At 36.7% G+C, this 22,567-nt stretch overlaps 2 protein-coding genes across 17 annotated transcripts in view; one reads left to right on the top strand and one right to left on the bottom strand.

Moving 5' to 3' along the window:
- The window catches only part of LOC137251707 (probable serine/threonine-protein kinase mps1), a 107,043-nt gene that overhangs the window by 33,062 nt on the left and 51,414 nt on the right, over window positions 1-22,567 (bottom strand). The gene's annotated exons all lie outside the window — the stretch shown is intronic.
- On the top strand, window positions 897-20,277 carry LOC137251701 (uncharacterized). 16 transcript variants are annotated; one of them, XM_067786468.1, is made up of 4 exons: window positions 897-1,311; window positions 1,386-1,478; window positions 9,792-9,848; window positions 17,332-20,277. In XM_067786468.1, the coding sequence occupies exons 1-4, from the start codon at window positions 955-957 to the stop codon at window positions 19,459-19,461; spliced, it is 2,637 nt and encodes an 878-aa protein (XP_067642569.1). In that variant the 5' UTR covers window positions 897-954; the 3' UTR covers window positions 19,462-20,277. The 16 variants fall into 16 exon arrangements, with proteins under 16 accessions (XP_067642569.1, XP_067642577.1, XP_067642572.1 ...); XM_067786476.1 differs by lacking the exons at window positions 897-1,311; window positions 1,386-1,478 and adding exons at window positions 5,286-5,504; window positions 9,079-9,260; XM_067786471.1 differs by lacking the exons at window positions 897-1,311; window positions 1,386-1,478 and adding exons at window positions 5,286-5,504; window positions 8,931-9,260.

The following is a 22,567-nucleotide window of genomic DNA, read 5'->3' as shown; positions in this document are numbered from 1 at the left end:
ATCACCTAGGACTTGGTCGTTGATACTGTCAAACTACGCGAGGCGAAAAAGCTGTTGTTGTTGTTAATACCAGAGCTTAGCTCATGAATACATACTCGCCAGACATTGATGTTTCTGCTAAAAAAAAAATGAATGAATAGAAAGGCATGACTGGATTAAAAAAAAAGTATCGATGTCGGCACCATAAATAGAAGACTATCTATCGATATTAATTAACATCGCTACTTTTGTAGCTCTAAATATAACTCCAATATTGGATTTATCCTTCCTTGAGTAGCCGAGATATATCAAAGAGAAAAAATAAAAACATATTGTGTGTTTTTCATAATTTTAGGACCTCGAGGTGAATATATCCAATACAGGTCACCAAAAACATTTGAATAAAAATAAAACAACTATTTTGATTAGGAAACATAACGAATGGTGGTTGAAAAGACTCAGCTGGTTGAAGATTTTTTTATTTATTATTTTTATATACATTTAATAATGTATCCGTTTTTTTTTATTATTTTATTAAGTAATTTATAAATAATTAATAACTTATATAAAAAATGCGGCTTTCTTTAAATAAAACGACTGAAAAGAAGTTGAAAACTTAATTTCAACACGGTTAAGGTAAATTGATCGAAGCCGGAATTGTTCGACATTGTTAAATCTTTTCAATTCAGAGCTCTTTATGCTTAAAAAGGTTTGCTGGGTACGCTGTTAATACTAACACAATCTAAAGTAGTACACACACAAAATATTATGATGAAAGTTGTAGATTCACATGAGAATGCCTCAAACAGGTTTATACGCTGAAAATATAACGAAGGTGAAGTGGAGGGAAAGGCTCGCCACCAGATCATCGACTCACAACCGGTTGTTAGCATTTTTTAAACGAAACGTCATTTTAGTCATTGTTTGAGTAGCATCCTGTGCAGGTCAAATTCTGAGAAACAAAAATATTTGAACATGGAAAGAGCAAAACAAAACACAAGCGAAGATTGGACCAGGGTGGAAACACAAGCTTTCATAGCTGTATTGAAAAAATTTCCTGTACTATATTGTGCCTTGCATCCTGACTACTCAAAACATGCTAAAAAGTATGAAGCCATGGAAGAGATACGGCGCCGTTTAGAAGGCATCAAAGATGTTACGGTGCCAACCGTAAAGAAAAAAATAAGAACGCTTCAATATCAATTGAGAGTTGAAAGAAAACGCGAAAGAGAAGCCAAAGGGATTAATGGTACAGGAGTTTATAAACCTAAACTGTGGAGTTATAATGAGCTGGATTTTTTAATTAATGCCAACAAAGTTCCTGATCGCGTGGTATGTTGGGCATTTGTTTAATAAAGAATGTAGGTGGTATATCAATTATGTACTAATTTCAAGTGTATCTATAGTTTGATAATACAGAATCAACGAGCGATGACATATCAGATGCTGCTGTAAACGATGATACGCTTCATGAAAACTCGGATTTCGAAGATCAAAAGGTAGGATAAACAAACTACATACACGCATTAGGGTGGTTCATAAAAATATCAAATGAAACTTTTTCTTCAGTATTACCTCGTTCCAAGCTAATTCTAATGTTAAAGATATAGAAAATAAATTTTGGTCTCCACGGAAGTTGGTTAAGGCGTGTCGGAGTGGTGTAGGATGTCAATAAAAAGAAATTAAATTTTGAAAGTGCCATTGAAGCGGCACCAAAATTGAATTCACTTTATTCAGAAAATTTCGGCTTATTTATACTAAAATAATCTAAACAAATTCTTATGTATTAAAGTTCCTATATACTAAACATACGTACATACATATTGCATGAACGCTGGTGCATAAGCGTGGCTTATATATCGCACGCGCTTCGATTGCTTGCCTGCCTGTGGGAACGTAATTATGTTGACATTACTTATTATAAACACATTCATACTTACGCCATAAGCAGAGTGTCGAATGCACTGCAGCGTGAGACACGTTTAGAATGCATGCAAGATATATGTATGTAACAGTGGTCAAATTTCCGACAGCCCAATGGTGACACACCTTAATCGTCTCCGATTGGGACGGAAATATACATATGATACCTTCGGCTATAGTATTATCATTTTAAGGTATCAGTAGTGGAGTTCAAAAACTGTTAATGCACTCGCATTGGAAATTTTTAACGCTAACGCATATAACTAGCACCTTCACTAACTTCGTTTTCACTCTACGCAGATCTTTTTGTCTAAAATGATAAAATGAGGGAATTCTGTCGAAATATATGAAAATACTACCTAAATCATAAGTACAACATATCAACTCGCTGATCAAGTCAAAATCGCCCAGCTGTTAGGTGTATACCAGGCATGCTTAACGAACGAAACGATATCATTTCGTTACGATAATCAACGTTAATAAACGAAACGAAGTCATTTCGTTTCGTTTATTAACGTTAAGAACGACAAATTAACGTTAATTTGACGATCTTAACGTTAATAAACGAAACGAAGTGACTTCGTTTCGTTTATTAGCGTTGATTATCGTAACGAAATGATATCGTTTCGTTCGTTAAGCATGCCTGGTGTATACATTGTCGTAAGGCGAGTAGGCTCGGGCTCGAACACAGAATCACCCAGCATGATTAAATTAATTTGTTTAACACATTTCAACAACTGCGTTAACAACCCCGACTGAAACAGTGATAGGTTCCTATTTTTCAAGACGACAACGATAAAAGCAAATTTTGAATTATCGAATTTAGAGGCGATAAAATGGTGATATCTACAAGTTTGTGAATAAAAAATATAACAAAATTATCGCTAAGCAAAATTAGCTGCAGCAAAGTACTATACAATAGGTAGTGAACTGTACTACAGATAATCATAAGTTTTTGGACAATTTTCACTTCGACTTTCGTTTGTGATAAAAAAATGTTATGTAATAAAATTTGCCGCTAAATTACCGTTTGAAGCGAAGAAAACATCGTTCGTTTGATTTTTAAGGATCATCCTAATAAACATACCTTAGACCATTCCATAATTATATTTCTACAGTTTTATAATTTGTAAAATGTTTACGAAGGGCCAATATATATTATCGCACGGTGCGTGGTTGAGCGGAGAATATATGTATATATGTAGAAAAAGAAATAAAAAGGCAAATAGGTGTATTATTAATAGTGACAATAATTAGTTTATTTAATGTTAAGATGGTACAATATTTTAACTTTGGTATGTGGCGTGACAGCAGCAGCGACTTTCTTCTTCCGTGGTTGAAATGGAACAGAAAGCAAGAAAATGATCTCCGTTGTGTCGGACCGGAGATCGTGCGGGGGTTTTCCAAGGGATATTTGTTATCCGATGGAAAACTCAGTTACCCATGTTATGTTGCTTATATGTTTGAATGACTGTATAAGTATGTATGCATGCGAGTGAGCTATACATGACAGTGTATTTATGTACATACATATGTGCAACTAAATAAATTATGAATCAGGATATAAATATTTAGGTTCTGACCTAAACACATACCTTAGACCGTTCCATAATTATATTTCTACAGTTTTCTAATTTGTAAAATGTTTACGAAAACAATCACATAACACTAATTAACAAGCAGGAATCGTCCTGTACTCAAGCTCAGAAAAAACCAATACAGAGCACAAAAAGATATATAGAGCTTCTGAAGACCCATTATATTGTTTCATGTCTCTTCTATAATATATTTTACCGATTTTTTAACGTTCCATATTTATCCTGTTAAAAAATAAATGTTTTCAGTTACATCCTTTTCAGCCGATTTTCTGAGATAAGACCTAACGATGTTAAATTTGATAGTTTGTTTAAAGGCCATCCAATTTACCAATTACTTTCGTGATTGCAATTCTAAAAATCAGATTCAAAGAGTTTATTGAGTTTAGCGTTCGACTTTTTTCTAAAGAGTCAAAAAGTAACTTAAATATTTTATTGAGCACCCCAAGTAATGTAGTATACAGCATTATACCGTTTTCACACAGAAACTTAATCGAATCACAATTCTATTTAATGAAATAATTAAGTTTCCCTTTTTATACAGGGCCTTTTGCTTCATTAAGCGAACATCTGTCAGCAGCCCAAAAAATATTTCGTTTTTACAAAAAATAATTAAAATGGAATCAGCCGTTTCCTTCTTAACTATGAGAATCTACAATAAAAATAAAATACATGCGCAACTACCCATAAATGTGCACCTAACCAAATAGTAAGTGCCTATTTTCGAAAAAGTCATATTATCTTTTGCAGTAAATGCAGCGAAATTTTTATTTTGTATTTTTCGTATTTTTCTATTTTTTGTAAATTATTGAAAATAATTCATTTTTGATTGTCATTTGTTACATAGACAAAACAACCGACTGTATTTTTCACTCGATTAGGCATTCAATAAAGCAATAATGAGATAATTAAAAATTTGTATTTTGTATGGAAGATTTAGTAGAAAACTTGACTAATTATTTCCATTAAGAGTCTGTGTGAAATTGGCATTAAAAACTTTCGCGTATGTGATTTTTTGGAAATTTGAATCCCATGTTGAATTTAAAAAAAAAAATGTATTCTTAGAAAATCCCAAAATTTATTTTTTATCAGTAACTTGTTATTTGCCATGCACCTTTAAACATTAATATGCCGTTATTTAACTTTTAAAAAGCTTTATAATTCCTTCTAATTTCCATTTGAGCAACTGCAATCTTCGTTGTTTTTTCATAGTTTGGCAAAACGAGAAGACTGCTTAAAGGGGCTACAACTCGTTTAGAAGACAAAAGTATCTATTTGAATAACTTTCAAGAGCGCAAAAGGACATTAGAATATATACAGAACATCTCAAGACCCAAATAACTCAAATCAATTTAAAAAAACAGATGCCAAAAAATCGAGTTATAATAAAAGAACAATTTCGAATACATTTGTCGGGCTAAAAAAAAAAACATTTTGCACAAGGCCAGCAAGCATGTGTAAAACTTGGGGGTGGTATTTTGTAACTTTATTTTTTCGACCCAGTCTAATGTAAATGTATCAATATATGTACATGCATGATGTTTAAAGATGCATACATAAAAAGCTACATACACATTCACCTCGCGTCGGTTGATAAACAATAATCAAAAATTTAAAATTATACGGTTATGTGAGTAAATACTCTCACTATGCCTCACTACATTTACACATTTTCCAAGGTAATAGGAGCAAATGAGTAACTGAGTCGTTCTCTTCAACCCACTTTCACTGCCTTTGGGTGGCGCTCACATAACGTGTTTTTTCGTTGTTTGTTATGCCTCCGATCGGATGAGTCTGCTCAACTGCTTGACCGGTTCATTAGTTTGGGAGGAAAAACATGGCTACGAAGTACAGTTGGAGAGGAACCGAGAGCTCTTCTACGATGTAGTGTTCGAGATAATTTTGCTCATAGTTTCTTTGGCGCTATGGGGAGCATATTGGCGAGTTGAATTGTATTTTTGTTTAGTATTGTTTAGCTGGCTTGATTGTTGATAACAAAGAACTTATGTACGTAGTTGCAAATAATATAAGTTTTTTCCTTTTTAAATTCGAGTAGTTCAAATAGAGATAAACTAATAACGACAGCAACAACAAATGAAAACATACCAATTTAAAAAATTGGCTACATATTTTTCGCGCATCATTTAACTTATGTAAATAAATATAAATATGCGTGTGCATCGATGCACACAAACATAAAACTATTAGGGTGTGTAAACTCTGGACACAAATCGATTTCGCATAAGTAAGTTTATTTTGCATTCGCGCGTGTTGTTTAAAACTCATAGCTGCAAAATCCAAAAACTCAGCTCCAAAATTTTTAAAACGAAATAGGTGTGCAGTTACTTACTATGATGTGGAATAGTGTGACAAATGATAACGAAATTGTTGGAAGCAAAATTGTATTCCTTAAAACACGATTCTCTTTTGAAGTTATATAAATTTAATATGTATGTAAGTGTGGCCGGATAACTACGGAACAGCTTATCTTAATGAAAAACGTTTCTACCAATCGATTCTACTAAATATCTGGATTTGAAACCTGAAGAGACGCTTCAAAATTTGAATTTACTATGGAAAAATCGTAACCAACTCTCAGCAAAATCCTTAAACATACTGTAACGAATTCTGGGGATTTCTGATATTTATTGCACCTTCTGCTAACGTTCGAATCGCTAAACTGTTGAATAAATCACTCCAATATTCTGTATTGCAAAATGGTCTTTATTAGACTGCTTTGGGAGTAGTACAATTATACTCCACTTCGCAACTGATAGGGTATTTAAATCAAACTCATTAGTTATTACTCAGCTTGCGCTGCTTTTATACTCTCGGGTTTCTCGTTCATCTATTTCTCCTAAGGTCTAGTGATTTCGCGAAAATGTGTTCCACAACAATTGTATCTCCTGCTTGGTTAACAGCTATATACATGTGTGTGTATGTGTGAGTAACAACTTCGGCTGACGACTACATCTGTGTGTGTGAGGTATCTCTATGTTGCCTTGTACATAAGTGTGGTTAGCTTAATGTGTACATGTACATAAGAGTGGCTGCTTCATGTTTTTGTTGTTGCATGATTATTAACTAGCCTAGTGATGTCAACATTCGCCACAATACTTTTCCATAGTTAACTTGCACCTGTTTTCCGACATAAAGTTTGATCCAATTGAGATACTACCTTCAAACTCGATACACCGCTTTCTGTTGAAACATTAAGGATTCTGTATGAGAACAAAGGTTCGTCTCATTTGGATGAGCCGTTCCATAGTTATTGGGCTGGCTTTTGTTCTGTTCCTAAAAAATTTGTCGGGATTTTACTTTTGGTTTTAGATTTATAAATACAAAAAAATCCCGATTTAATAGTATCTTTCGAAATAAAAAATTAAAATTACGGGAATAAAATTTTCTGAAGGACTTGCCCCCTGTTTATTTTATTTTATATAAGTGGTGTTTTTTTACATTTATATACATATGCATAAGGCGCGATAATCTCCAAAAAGATTTAGGGCGGAGTTTCTCTTCCAATTTGCATCGCGCTCCTTTTAATTTTTCCTACAAATTAGCGGGATGGAACATACATGTTTTATTTATTTATTTATTTATTACAGCTTATAAGCCTAGATTAATAAATCCATATCACATATCACTCTCTTGTACATATCTTATTACAGTTGTACGACAATATGACAGTAATTTCTTTTTAAATACATTCAGCTCTTCACAGTTTCTTATATCTATAGGAAGTTCATTAAATCTTTTTAATCCTTTGTAAAATAAATTGAGCTGTCCACTTTCCGTGGAAAAGAGCGAAAGCCTAAAAATATTCTTATTTCTAGTATTAATATTGTGAATATCTTTTTGGTATTCAATATTATTGCTCAAATACTCCGGTAAATCCCCTTTCTTAATATTAAAAACAAAAATCATTACAAAATAAAGTATACGCTGTTTAACACTAAGCCATTGTAATTTGTTCAGCATATAACTTGTCGGAGTATCATTTTCTTTATTTAATATAAACCTCATTGCCTTATTTTGCATTTTTTGTAAGCTATCTATTATGTTATCTGCCACCAGAAACAGTATGGTAGGGCAGTAATTAAAATGGGGCTCCACTATAGTTCTGTATACTAAGATCTTGTGCTTCTTCGATACGTATTTACATGAATGTATAGGAAACCTATTTTTTTAGCAATCTTTTGCCTAAGACCATTTATGTGGTAGTCAAATTTCAATCTATTATCAATAACTATACCTAAATAGTTTAGTTTTAACCCTTCCATAAGTACACTGTTGTCTATTTTTAGTTCATAACTGTTACTAACGGGGGTTCTACTCAGAATCATATACTTGGTATTATCGGCATTTGTCTTTAATATGTTTTGACACATCCATAGGTATATATTATCTAGGTCTGATTGCATTTTTTGCATAGCTATAGCATTTGCAAACAACTTTAAGTTACAATGCTTTACTGATTTTATTATATCATTTATATATATTTTAAACAATATTGGTGCAAGTACTGATCCTTGTGGAAGACCAATATCGAATGGTGTTTCATTTGATAGAAATGTTCGATTTACTAGTGTTCTTTGGCGACTCCGAACGGCATCTGCAAGATGAGTTTTCACTGAGCAACATTTCATGGTAGAAATATTCTCGGAATGCTTGCCAAATTACTGCCGAAGGACGACTCCGTTAGAAAAACTTTCTTCTAATGGAAAAAAATTTCTTTCTTGAATTTTAATGTTGCTTTGCACGGGGCGTGAACCCAAGATCTTCGCTGTGGTATGGGGATCTCGCTACCACCACATCACTGCTAAATTTCAGTATGCATTATACTCTGTTGCAACTGATATCTGTCTCTCCATTTTACATCTACACTTTTCTCCACTTCTATGACCGAAAAGTGTTAGTCCACAATTCACCGCAACCAATTCAGTTATAGGGCAAGCACTATGATCAACAGTGGTTCGTGTCTCTGCTATTTGTAGCAAGTTATTTAACCACTGCCGCGATTCTTCAATAATTGCCGCCATATGGGTCTCCAAGACATTATCTAATGCACGATTTTCAGTAATAGCTTGAACTACAGTTAGAGTTGACTAGAGTGTTACTTTTTCACTTTGTTCGATAACATACAATTTTGCTGCTTATTTCAGCTTGAACGGTCGAAGTGGCAGGGTTAAAAAACTCTAGTCAACTTTAACTCTAACTTAAATTCGCACTGAAAAACCGGACATAAGTGATGATAAGCGGTTTTAACCCCCAAACGTAGATGTATATACATGTAAAAAAACACGGCTATTGTTGTTGTAAGCAACCTAGTCCAAAACGCATATAACTATGCAGATTTGCTTTATAATTAAGACAACGAGAAAACTACACACCCTAATGTATGCAGATAAATAACTACATACACATTTACAGAAATATATTTTTAAACCAGCTGACGGACAACCACAAACAACATAAATAAACGCTAAAAATTCACTTGCAGCAGCAACAGTTGTTTTCATTTGACGCTTTTCTTTTTTTCTGCTTTGTTGTTGGCTTTGAATTGCTTTGCGTTTGTTAGTCTCATTCTCATTGAGTAAACCGCACGGCGAGTATTTGCGAAAAAAAGCCCTTATGAACAATAATAACAACAAATATAATAAAACGTAACTGGGTGTCATTGTAACTGAGCGGCATATCTACATACCAACAAACATACATACATATAAAATGAACATACTAACGACCTGTCACAAAGTCTACGTAAGTACAACGGTCTCAAAGTGTAGTTTTAAGTAAAAAGCGGAAAACCGGTTATTGGCGAGAGCTTGTCGAATGCGCTTGCTCATGCCGTTTGTTAATGTTGTTGTTGTTGTGCTTGTTGTTTTAGCATGCGCACGTTTTTCGAACATTGCTTTTAAGGAAAACTGGTTAAGAATTTTGAGCTCATAAATTGTGGACCGGTTCGACAAGACAAGTTTATTTAGTGACTGGTTTTAACTCTAACGACATTCATAACAACTAAGGTTGCTAAGTATTCTGGTTTATTTATTATCTATTGGTTGTTATTGTTGTTGTTGTGGGGGAACATTTAAACATTTTCGCTTGGCGCGAAACAGGCTTTTACTTTAATCATTACAGTTTCAACTGTCGAACATGGCTAAGGTGAGTTTTGAGTTGTGTAGATTTAAACTTTTTCAAATTGCAAATTAAATGTTAAATGAATTAAATTAATTAACGCTTTGCATTTGTTTACTTTCTTTTATTTTCACTATGGAATTTCAACACTAAAAGGATCGAGTTTCGTTTAAGGACAAGTCGTTAACGGAGATTAGCAGGAAAAAAGTCAATGTAAGTGCACTGAAAATATTTTTATTTTTAAGTGAGTATTAATCAGTTTTATAATGTTGGATATAAACTCGAAATTCGAAGACTGCTTAAAGATGCAAGGGTAGTTCAAAAATTGTAGTTTTGTCTTGTACTGTGATGTGGTTGTTGTTGTTGTTAGTGTTGTTATTGTTGTTGTAGCGATAAGGACACTCAACGAAGGCCTTGTGGATTGTTATCGATGTTGATGATCCTTTGTCGGATGCAGTTCCGATTTGGTATGATCACATGCCACCTTCTAGGCCATCCCGCCCTCCCACCTCCTAGATCCATCAGGAGTTCGAGGTGGCCAGAGCCTCGGCTGTTAATGAAGCAGGATTCGTCACAGGTAGGTGAGGTTAACAATTGCGTTGGAGAAGCTATATATTGCACTGGCAACCCCTTGAGAGGGTTGCGCTACACAACCTCTTGAATCAATTTGATGTTTTAGTCGCCTCTTACGACAGGTATACCTGCCGCGGGTATATTCCAAGCCCCCTAACCCGCTGGGGCACTGTGGTGTGGTGGAGCGTCCTACGCTTACCACACCGAAGATTCTGGTTGCAAGCTCCGGGCCAATCAACATCAAAAATTTAGAAACAGGTTGTTTCAATTAGAGGCAAGTTTTCCTAAGCGAGGTCGCCCCTCGGCAGTGATTTGGGAAGCACTCCGATTGTATTTCTGTCATGAAAATCTTCTCTGTGAAAACTCACCAAGTAGTACGGCGCTAATTGGAAGAGAAGCTCGGCTTAAAACCCTTCAGAGGTTATCACGCCTTGCATTTATTTTTATACTCAGTTGAGCAGAGCTCACAGAGTATATTAACTTTGATTGGATAACGGTTGGTTGTACAGGTATAAAGGAATCGAGATAGATATAGACTTCCATATATCAAAATCATCAGTATCGAAAAAAAATTCGATTGAGCCATGTCCGTCCGTCCGTCTGTCCGTTAACACGATAACTTGAGTAAATTTTGAGGTATCTTGATGAAATTTGGTATGTAGGTTCCTGGGCACTCAGCTCAGATCGCTAATGAACGATATCGGACAATAACCACGCCCACTTTTTCGATATCGAAAATTTCGAAAAATCGAAAAAGTGCGATAATTCACTACCAAATACGGATTAAGCGATGAAACTTGGTACATGAGTTGAACTTATGACGCAGAATAGAAAACTAGTAAAATTTTGGACAATGGGCGTGGCACCGCCCACTTTTAAAAGAAGGTAATTTAGAAGTTTTGCAAGCTGTAATTTGGCAGTCGTTGAAGATATCATGATGAAATTTGGCAGGAACGTTACCCTTATTACTATATGTACGCTTAATAAAAATTAGCGAAATCGGAGAAGGACCACGACCACTTTTTAAAAAATTTTTTTTTTAATTCAAATTTTAAAAGAAAAGTTAATATCTTTACAGTATATAAGTAAATTATGTCCACATTCGACCCCAGTAATGATATGTTGCAACAAAATACAAAAATAAAAGAAAATTTTAAAATGGGCGTGGCTCCGCCCTTTTTCATTTAATTTGTTTAGGATACTTTTAATGCCATAAGTCGAACAAAAATTTACCAATCCTTGTGAAATTTGGTAGAGGCTTAGATTCTAGGACGATAACTGTTTTCTGTGAAAAAGGGCGAAATCGGTTGAAGCCACGCCCAGTTTTTATACACAGTCGACCGTCTGTCCTTCCGCTCGGCCGTTAACACGATAACTTGAGCAAAAATCGATATATCTTTACTAAACTTAGTTCACGTTCTTATCTGAACTCACTTTGTATTGGTGTAAAAAATGGCGGTAATCCGACTATGACCACGCCCACTTTTTCGATATCAAAAATTACGAAAAATGAAAAAAATGCCATAATTATATACCAAATACGAAAAAAGGGATGAAACATGGTAATTGTATTGGTCTATTGCCGCAAAATATAACTTTAGAAAAAAACTTGGTAAAATGGGTGTCACACCTACCATATTAAGTAGAAGAAAATGAAAAAGTTTTGCAGGGCGAAATTAAAAGCCCTTGGAATGTTGGAAGGAATACTGTTCGTGGTATTACATATATAAATAAATTAGCGGTACCCGACAGATGGTGTTATGGATCACCCTGGTCCACATTTTGGTCGATATCTCGAAAACACCTTCACATATACAACTAAGGTCACCCCTGGTCCACGTTTATGGCGATATCCCGAAAAGGCGTCCACATATAGAACTGAGGCCCACTCCGTTTTAAAATACTCATTAACACCTTTCATTTGATACCCATATTGTACAAACAAATTCTAGAGTCACCCCTGGTCCACCTTTATGGCGATATCTTGAAAAGGCGTCCACCTATAGAACTAAGGCCCACGCTCTTTTAAAATACTCACTAACACCTTTTATTTGATACCCATATTGTACAAAAAAATTCTAGAGTCACCCCTGGCCCACCTTTATGGCGATATCTCGAAAAGGCATCCACCTATAGAACTAAGGCCCACTCCCTTTTAAAATACTCATTAACATCTTTCATTTGATACTCATATCGTGCAAACAAATTCTAGAGTCACCCCTGGTCCACCTTTATGGCGATATCTTGAAAAGGCGTCCACCTATAGAACTAAGGCCCACGCCCTTTTAAAATACTCATTAACACCTTTCATTTGATACCCATTTCGTAAAAACAAATTCTAGAGTCACCCCTGGTCCACCTTTATGGCGACATCTTGAAAAGGCGTCCACCTATAGAACTAAGGCCCACGCCCTTTTAAAATACTCATTAACGCCTTTCATTTGATACGCATATCGTACAAACAAATTCAAGAGTCATCCCTGGTCCACCTTTATGGCGATATCTCGAAAAGGCGTCCACCTATAGAACTAATGCCCACGCTCTTTTAAAATACTCACTAACACCTTTCATTTGATACCCATATTGTACAAACGCATTCTAGAGTCACCCCTGGTCCACATTTATGTCGATATCCCGAAAAGGCGTCCGCCCATAGAACTAAGGCCCACTCCCCACTTATTAACACCTTTCGTTTGATACCCATATTGTACAAAAGCATTATAGAGTCAACCCTGGTCCTCTTTTATATTCCGAAAAGGCGTCCACGTATAGAACTGAGGCCCACTCCCTTTTAAAATACTCATTTACACCTTTCATTTGATACTAATATAGTACAAACAAATTCTAGAGTCACCCCTGGTCCACCTTTATGGCGATATCTCGAAAAGGCGTCCACATATAGAACTAAGGCCCACGCCCTCTTAAAATACTCATTAACACCTTTCATTTGATACTAATATCGTACAAACAAATTCTAGAGTCACCCCTGGTCCATCTTTATGGCGATATCTCGAAAAGGCGTCCATCTATAGAACTTAGGCCCACGCCCTTTTAAAATACTCATTAATACCTTTCATTTGATACCCATATCGTACAAAATAAATTCTAGAGTCACCCCTAGTCCACCTTTATGGCGATATCTCGAAAAGACGTCCACCTATAGAACTTAGGCCCACTCCCTTTTAAAATTATCATTAACACATTTCATTTGATACCCATATCGTACAAACAAATTCTAGAGTCAGGCCTGGTCCACCTTTATGGCGATATCCCTAAATGGCGTCCATCTATAGAACTATGGCCCACTTCCATTTGATACACATGTCATACAAACACATTCCAGGGTTACCCTAGGTTCTTTTTACAACATGGTGATTTTCCCTTACTTTGTCTCCACAGCTTTCAACTGAGTATGTAATGTTCGGTTACACCCGAACTTAGCCTTCCTTACTTGTTATTTCATAAAACACACTACACCATTGATACATGGGGTTTCCCATGTCGACCTTCCACTCAAAATCTTGATATCTACAAAATCCACCAAAGTTGGTGAAAATGTCGACATTGTACCTGTGCAAAAGGAGTGACCGAAATATGAACGGATTGCGACGATACAGGGTGCCGAAACTATGATTTTTTCATTGCTCTTTTTGTTTCAATAAATATTTAGAACATCAAATTTAAACGTAAAAAAAAAAAGTAACTAGATGATTCTTGTTGCATTTTTTCCTAACTTTTGCATTCGTTTTCTTGCAACTTTTTGTTTTTTCGCTTTTTTAACTTTAGGATGTACATGCCTGGGCATCGATAGCTTGGCCAACGCAGAAAAACCCGATCTGGTGTTATTTACTAGGAAATATAAGGTCCCTATTTCGGCAAAGCCTCAGCATAGAGAGGTAACCCTACAAAAAAATGTAGCACCAAATATCTAGGAGTCATCCTAGCAAGAGGATGCCAGGATGCACGTGGGGCATATCGCCCAAACTCTCTCATTGCGTATTTTGAGGCAATTGTCAAACCCATACTTTACTATGGGGCCCTTGTTTGGTGGACAGCCACGCGAAAAAGTAGGTGTACCGAAAAACTAGAGGCGGTATACCGACTATCAATGATTAGCATAACGAGAGCCCTAAAAACTACCCTGACAGCAGCATTGCATGCCATTCTACTGTGTCGATCCAGAAATAAGTAGAGTCTTCAGGTTGCCAGACTGCAGCGTCTTTCAGGCGGAATATACAGCCATGAAGAAAGCAGCAGAAATTCTGGAAGAAGCGTTCCTAAGATGCAGTCGCGCCAATTGGCGATTATGGCAATGTTGGTGTTGTTGTAGCAGTGCCCATCCAATAGGTGCGACCAATCAGAAATTGTCATCAATGTCCTCTAACCGGAGTCCAAGGAAACTTGCTGCTTCAACAGGGGTGGACCAGAATGAGAGTGGTGTTAGAGACGTTGGTTCCACAATACAGTTGAAGAGATGGTTGGTGTATTGTGGGGACACATCGCAAGCAGGATATACATTTTGTATTTCGGGGTTGATTCTGGATAGGTAAGAGTTTAGCCTGTTACAGTATCCAGATTGAAGTTGAGCTAGAGTGGCGCACGTTCCTCGTCTGCTAGTTTTGGGTATTGTTCTTTAAGTACTGGATTCACCGGGCAATTCCCGGCATAAAGGTCCAACGCCTGTTTGTGGATTTCACTGAAGAGCTGCTTGTGCTTTTCAGCTTCATACGGCTGTATTCTCAGGTGCCGTATTTCCTCATAATGCTTACGGAGATAACCCCTTAAAACCCTGGGCGACAGTACTTTATCAAGAAGTGTTCTGGAATGCAAAGAAGCATTGGAAAAACTTCGCTCAGAAAACGGTTGGACACGCTCTGTGTTCGTGTCCTACGCTTGCCAGGTCAAGGCTCCAGCTATTATGGGCGGCAGAGTTGCCAAATCTCAAGGCAGCAATTAAGCTAAGTTCTAGAAAACTTCTAGTATTTGCCAAGTGGACGGAGTTATTCTATAACATAAGCCTTGGCATCTGATAGGGATTCTTCCGTTTGGTCGTCAAATAAATTCTGGCAACACTATGGACACATTCAGTTTATGTAAGGTCTTTATTGACCAGTGAGTTTAACCTAACCTCGCTTTTTTCTAAAGTTTATTCGTACCGCAAAATTTGATGGTCTAAATATTTATTCAAAAAAAGGGTAAATAATAAAAGCCAATGTTCAACACCCTATATAACTGCAATCCATTCATATATCGGTCACACCCCTTTGCACAGGTAATGCACCCTAAAATGACAAAAATTTCATGAACTTTGGTAGATTTTGGAAATAACAAGTTTTTGTAGTGGGAACAATTGAAGTGATATGTAAAACACAAAATTTGGGAAACATATTTAGACGGGTCAATAGAATTGTTTCGGTAGTACACTTCCGCAGTTTACACTTACATACATCAATATTTTAGAGAAAATTTAAAAGATATATATGTACGAGTCTCAATTTAAAAAAGCTCAACAGTATTTATTATTACTATCGATAATACATAAGTACAACAAACGTCTAAAAAATATGTGCTAGAACTGCTTCCATACCAGTCCAAGTGTGGTTTACACATTTACACCAGGTATTTGTTCATTCAAATTAGAGTTAATTAAAAGCAAACTACATTTATAGCAACTTATTTTCCAAACTCGTTTTAGAGTAAGTTTGAGTAGATATTCAGCTAATTGAAGCTCATAACTTTAGGCATAGAAAAATTAGCAGGTTTATGCGACATCGAATAACTCGTTTGTGAATTATTACCTACTTTGTATTATATTTATGTTTTAAGAAAAAATTAAGTAGATTTTTGCTTTCGAAAAGCATTTCAACTTGGTTCCAAGTGATGCTTAGTGACTGCGTTGCAAATAACGACGAGGTACTTATTGTTTCACAAGAAATAAACCCGTTCTATTGTGAGCGACGATCGCAGTAGACACTCGACCGTTGAGCAATAATCGAAATGAAATCGATGAAATTTTGTAAGTGAAATTTAAGTACATAAATAGAAAAATTAAAAACAAATTTCAAGTTGAACGGTTTTATTGAAAACCATTAAGTAATAATAATACTAAATGCTAGAAAATAATTAGGTAGTTACTAGGTACTAGTCATCACACTCCTTATCAATCTAGGGAGTGGATCAGACAAATAAATAAAAGCGTGGGCCGCGTCAAATTTCTTTTGATAATCAACCGCTCATATCATCACAAATGATATTGTCATATATGTATGTATGAGTAAGACCAACTGAACCTTAATCAGGTAATGCTACGCCTCGTATTTTTCGAAATTCCACGCGCCCAACGCTTTTATTTAATTGTCTAATCAACGCCCTAGATTGATAAGGAGTGTGATGACTAGTACCTAGGACCTACCTAATTATTTTCTAGCATTTAGTATTATTATTACTTAAAGTAAGTATTGTTTTCAATAAAACCGTTTAACTTGAAATTTTTTAAATTTATTTTATTTACTTAAATTTTCACTTACAATATTTCAACTTTGTGCTACAAATTATTTCCAAATATGAGCCAAATTTGACCACAAATACGAGTTTTTTGAATATCTCGATCCTTGCGCCACCTGGTGGCGATTTTCTGCATGGTCGCTTTCTATTTCTGTATGTAATATGTGCTCCAAATATATATCGATTCATGCGCCACCTAGCGGAGGTTTTCTTCTTTCTATTGCATTGCCATCGCGTACCGAACTATATTTTAAGTTTCAAGATTGTAGCTTATCGGGAAGTTGCTTAAATTTCAATTACGAAATTGGTAAACAACGCTACACAGAGTCAAGCTAAATAAAACTGTTTAAAAGAGTCGCGTAATCGTTTTCGATTAAGTTAACAATTTATATGGGTTAAAATTTTTGACGATACCTTTTCACAATAGCAAAACTACATCGCAAAAGACTACATCAGCATCATCAGCATAATGCCGATTCCCACGAACGACACTCACGGTAGGAAATATTGAAATAGAACCGTTTTCGAAATTTCGATAACTTTACCATGCTTTAAAATTCCTTGCAACAATTTGCAATACGTACCTATACCAACAACTAATCGCTCTACATCATTTCAGAACGCGAAGGATTACACTGATATCGATCAAACCGTATTGGAGCCGAGTCCACAGCGTATACGTAACATTTTAACGCTAGAGGAGCGTGTTGCCGCCATCGAAGCATACGATTGCCGGCCAATGTATACGAAAGTGGCAAAAATGTTCAATTGTAGTTGGGAACAAATCAAAAATATTATAGCCAATCGTGATGCAATCATGGAATTCTATGTGGCAACACGTGCAACGGAAAGTCACATCGATCCTCGAGGTTGTGAGGCGCGTTCACGTAAAATAAGCTTTTTAGGCGAATGCCTTTACGAGTACATACAACGTGCACAATTTCATCTCAAAACAAATATTACCGAAGAATTATTACGTATGAAAGCCATCGAATTTCGTGATATTATACAAATTGATAATTTTATGCCAAATAAAGCATGGATTAATCACTTTAAAGCGGAGTACAATTTTTCGCTATCAAATCGACAAATAACAATTACGCGCACGCCACCTACCTCGCTAGATTTGAAGGATATCATGACTTATTGTACGAGGAATAAAGGCAAGTTGGAAGAAATGCCACAACCAGCAACAGTGCCAATAATTCCAGCAAATAGAGAGAGTAGCGATCTTTATCGCACAACAACACGCATATCCGTTTCCGATGACAATGAAGCGGCCATGCAGGAAATAAAACAACGACGTTTGCGTAAAATGAATTTTCTTACGAAAGCGCTCTACGAATACGCAAATCGTGCAAAATATCATCAGAAAATGCGCATGTGTGAGTCTGCGTTACGTAAAGTTGCATTCGATTTGAAAGAGATGTTAAAAATTGATAATTTCTATCCAGATAAGGGTTGGTTGCATCACTTCATCAACGTCACATATCCCAATATGTTAGACGAATCACCAATCTTAACGGGCCCACCACCGCTCTCCCTTGATTTGAAGGATATACTAAGTTATTGCGGCCGACAAGAGCATAAAAAGCAAGCATCCAGCACAATAACTCTAAAGCCAAAGGAACAAACAGTCGTGACGAAGGCAGCGATAGCAGCGACACCGCCTGCCACAGTCATTCAAACGCCACTCGTACAAATACATACATTTAACTTACGACGCAATGACGAATCGGCAACGTTAACGACGCGCTCGTCACCACAAGCGTCGGCGACATGTGTTAAGCCTATTGTAGCGTGTAAGATTAAAGACGAAGTGATCGAATTAGATGCTGCGATTGCAGAGTGTAAGGACAAGCAGGCGAGGATGAAGGTGGAGCAGGAGGAAGAGCGCGATGTAAAACCGAATTTGAACGAACTATTGGCCAGTTCAAAAACGCCTGCAGCGCCAGCAAAATCAAATGAAGCGCCTGTACCAAAACCTATAATAACTACAGGGTCTACAAAACCGCCTGCAACAGTGACACTAAAAAAATCCGATGAACAACAAAAATCTACGAATGTGACAAATGACAGTAGTGCCTGCCCTTTGCGAGTTGTTAGCTTGAGTGAATTAGTGCCATCACCATCGCCAGCACCTGCACCAACAGTGATACCTACTGCTATAGAACTGTCAAGATCAACAATAGTACCAACAAAAACAACGTTATCAACAACAACAATAATACAAACAAAAACAACGCTACCGACAGCCAAAATAATATCAACAACACCACCGCTACCAACGTCTCTAACACTACCAACGACAACAACAGTACTACCAACAAAATCAACGCTTGTTACTGTGAATGCTACACATGTTTCTCGAGCATCACCACCAGGCGCAACTCGAACTGCTGCTGCAATATCAACAGCAATCAAATCTACATCCTTAACAACACCATGTTCTAAACAAAAACGTCGTAGTAGCGATTCCATATTCCCACATCAACCTTTAAAGTTACAAAAAATGGAAAATGTGAGCGATCAAGTTGTGCAAACAGCTCATAGTCCTGGTCATTGGTCTGAGCATAGCGATCCTGATGACGAGCAATTGCCAAAACATGTGACAAACTATAAAGATGCTCTGAAACTTTTAAAACCTTTGGAAGAGTTTGCTATGCTGGAGGAGAACTATCGTGTTATTGGTCTCATATCACAGCTTGAAGATATTTTTAAGCATCCGCCAAAAAAAGCTGATAGCTAAGATTGCTTTAAAATTAAATTTGTTTAGAAAAGTTTTTGATGTTTCCTAAAGTTGCCTTAAGCGGTAATCTTAACTTGTTTTAAAGTTGCCCCATGCCGCATAATCAATTTACTTATGAATAAGAATATGTAGAATTGCTTAATTTAAATGTATTTAAATATATTTAAGACGTTGTACCTTCTGACTTTTATACTAGGATATGGTAAATCAACTCACCTGTTTTTGTTGATTTTCCATTATTTATAAAAGATATGAAATACTGATTATGTTACTGAGTCTCTATGTTACTAATTTCTAATGAATGATTTCTTTGTGTTTGTGGCTGAAATTATGAAGAATTTGCTAAATATATTTTAATTTTTATTCTAGTAATTTTTTTTTGCTAATAAAAGTGAATTTTTGAAACATGTTTGTTTATTTGCGGAAATTGAATCCTGTTAGCTAGCATTAATATAACGAAAGTACTAAGTAAAAGGTGCAGCCTTTTCTAGATAGTAATTAGAAAATAACAATTGTACTTCAAAGGATCAGTTGGTTTTCAGACCACAACTTTTACAACCGTTTTTCAGAAAAAATCAATTATATTTCAGAAAAGTTCAAATGAATATGTGAAAAGTGCGAATGAATTTCAGAAAAAGCAAACTGTATTTCAATAACTCAAATTGTTTTCCGGAAAATCTCAAATTTATTTCAGAAAAGTTTGAATATATTTGAGGCAAACCCAAGAGTATTTCAGAAAACATCAAATATATTTGATAAAATGTAGGGGCCCGGGAATCTCAAAATGCTATCCAAGCTTTGTGCTTACAGAAAATAAAACAAGTAAGGAAGGCTAAGTTCGGGTGTAACCGAACATAACATACTCAGTTGAGAGCTATGGAGACAAAATAAGGAAAATCAATCTGGGGTAACCCTGGAATGTGGTTGTATAACATGTGTATCAAATGAAATGTATTAAAGAGTATTTTAAGAGAGAATAGGCCATAGTTCTATGGATGAACGCCATTTAGGGATATCGCCATAAAGGTAGACCAGGGCTGACTCTAGAATTTGTTTGTACGATATGGGTATCAAATGAAAGGTGTTACTGAGCATTTTAAGAGGGAGTGGGCCTTAGGTCTATCGGTGGACGCCTTTTCGAGATGTCCCCATTAAGGTGGACCAGGGGTGATTCTATAATGTGTTTGTACGATATGGGTATCAAATGAAAGCTGTTAATGAGTATTTTGAAAAGGAGTGATCCTTACTTCCATAGGTGGACGCCGTTTCGAGATATCGCCATAAAGGTGGACCAGGGGTGTCTCTAGAATGTGTTTGTACGATATGGAAATCAAATGAAAGGTGTTACTGAGCATTTTAAGAGGGAGTGGGCATTAGGTCTATAGGTGGACGCCTTTTCGAGATATCGCCATTAGGGTGGGCCAGGGGTGACTCTAGAATGTTTGTACGGTATGGGTATCAAACGAAAGGTGTTACTGAGCATTTTAAGAGGGAGTGGGCATGAGGTCTATAGGTGGACGCCTTTTCGAGATATCGTCATTAGGGTGGGCCAGGGGTTACTCTAGAATGTGTTTGTACGATATGTGCATCAAACGAAAGGTGTTACTGAGCATTTTAAGAGGGAGTGGGCATTAGGTCTATAGGTGGACGCCCTTTCGAGATATCGCCATTAGGGTGGGCCAGGGGTGACTCTAGAATGTGTTTGTACGATATGGGTATCAAATGAAAGGTGGTAAGGAGTATTTTAAAAGGGAGTAATCCTTAGTTCTATAGGTGGACGCCTTTTCGAGATATCGCCATAAAGGTGGACCAAGGGTGACTCCAGAATGTTTGTACGATATGGGTATCAAACGAAAGGTGTTACTGAGCATTTTAAGAGGGAGTGGGCATTAGGTCTATAGGTGGATGCCTTTTCGAGATATCGCCATTAGGGTGGGCCAGGGTGACTCTAGAATGTGTTTGTACGATATGGGTATCAAATGAAAGGTGGTAATGAGTATTTTAAAAGGGAGTAATCCTTAGTTCTATAGGTGGACGCCTTTTCGAGATATCGCCATAAAGCTGGACCAAGGGTGACTCTAGAATGTTTGTACGGTATGGGTATCAAACGAAAGGTGTTACTGAGCATTTTAAGAGGGAGTGGGCATTAGGTCTATAGGTGGACGCCTTTTCGAGATATCGCCATTAGGGTGGGCCAGGGTGACTCTAGAATGTGTTTGTACGATATGGGTATCAAATGAAAGGTGGTAATGAGTATTTTAAAAGGGAGTAATCCTTAGTTCTATAGGTGGACGCCTTTTCGAGATATCGCCATTAGGGTGGGCCAGGTGTGACTCTAGAATGTTTGTACGATATGGGTATCAAACGAAAGGTGTTACTGAGCATTTTAAGAGGGAGTGGGCATTAGGTCTATAGGTGGACGCCTTTTCGAGATATCGCCATTAGGGTGGGACAGGGGTGACTCTAGAATGTTTGTATGATATGGGTATCAAACGAAAGGTGTTACTGAGCATTTTAAGAGGGAGTGTACATTAGGTCTATAGGTGGACGCCTTTTCGAGATATCGCCATTAGGGTGGGCCAGGGGTGACTCTAGAATGTTTGTACGATAGGGGTATCAAACGAAAGGTGTTACTGAGCATTTTAAGAGGGAGTGGACATTAGGTCTATAGGTGGACGCCTTTTCGAGATATCGCCATTAGGGTGGGCCAGGGTGACTCTAGAATGTGTTTGTACGATATGGGTATCAAATGAAAGGTGGTAATGAGTATTTTAAAAGGGAGTAATCCTTAGTTCTATAGGTGGACGCCTTTTCGAAATATCGCCATTAGGGTGGGCCAGGTGTGACTCTAGAATGTTTGTACGATATGGGTATCAAACGAAAGCTGCTACTGAGCATTTTAAGAGGGAGTGGGCATTAGGTCTATAGGTGGACGCCTTTTCGAGATATTGCCATTAGGGTGGGCCAGGGGTGACTCTAGAATGTTTGTACGATATGGGTATCAAACGAAAGGTGTTACTGAGCATTTTAAGAGGGAGTGGACACTAGGTCTATAGGTGGACGCCTTTTCGAGATATCGCCATTAGGGTGGACCAGGGGTTACTCT

Source organism: Eurosta solidaginis, chromosome 5 (genome assembly GCF_040869045.1).
Source record: "Eurosta solidaginis isolate ZX-2024a chromosome 5, ASM4086904v1, whole genome shotgun sequence".
NCBI classification, from domain to species: Eukaryota; Metazoa; Arthropoda; class Insecta; order Diptera; family Tephritidae; genus Eurosta; species Eurosta solidaginis.
This window is presented reverse-complemented; position numbering and strand designations above follow the sequence as displayed.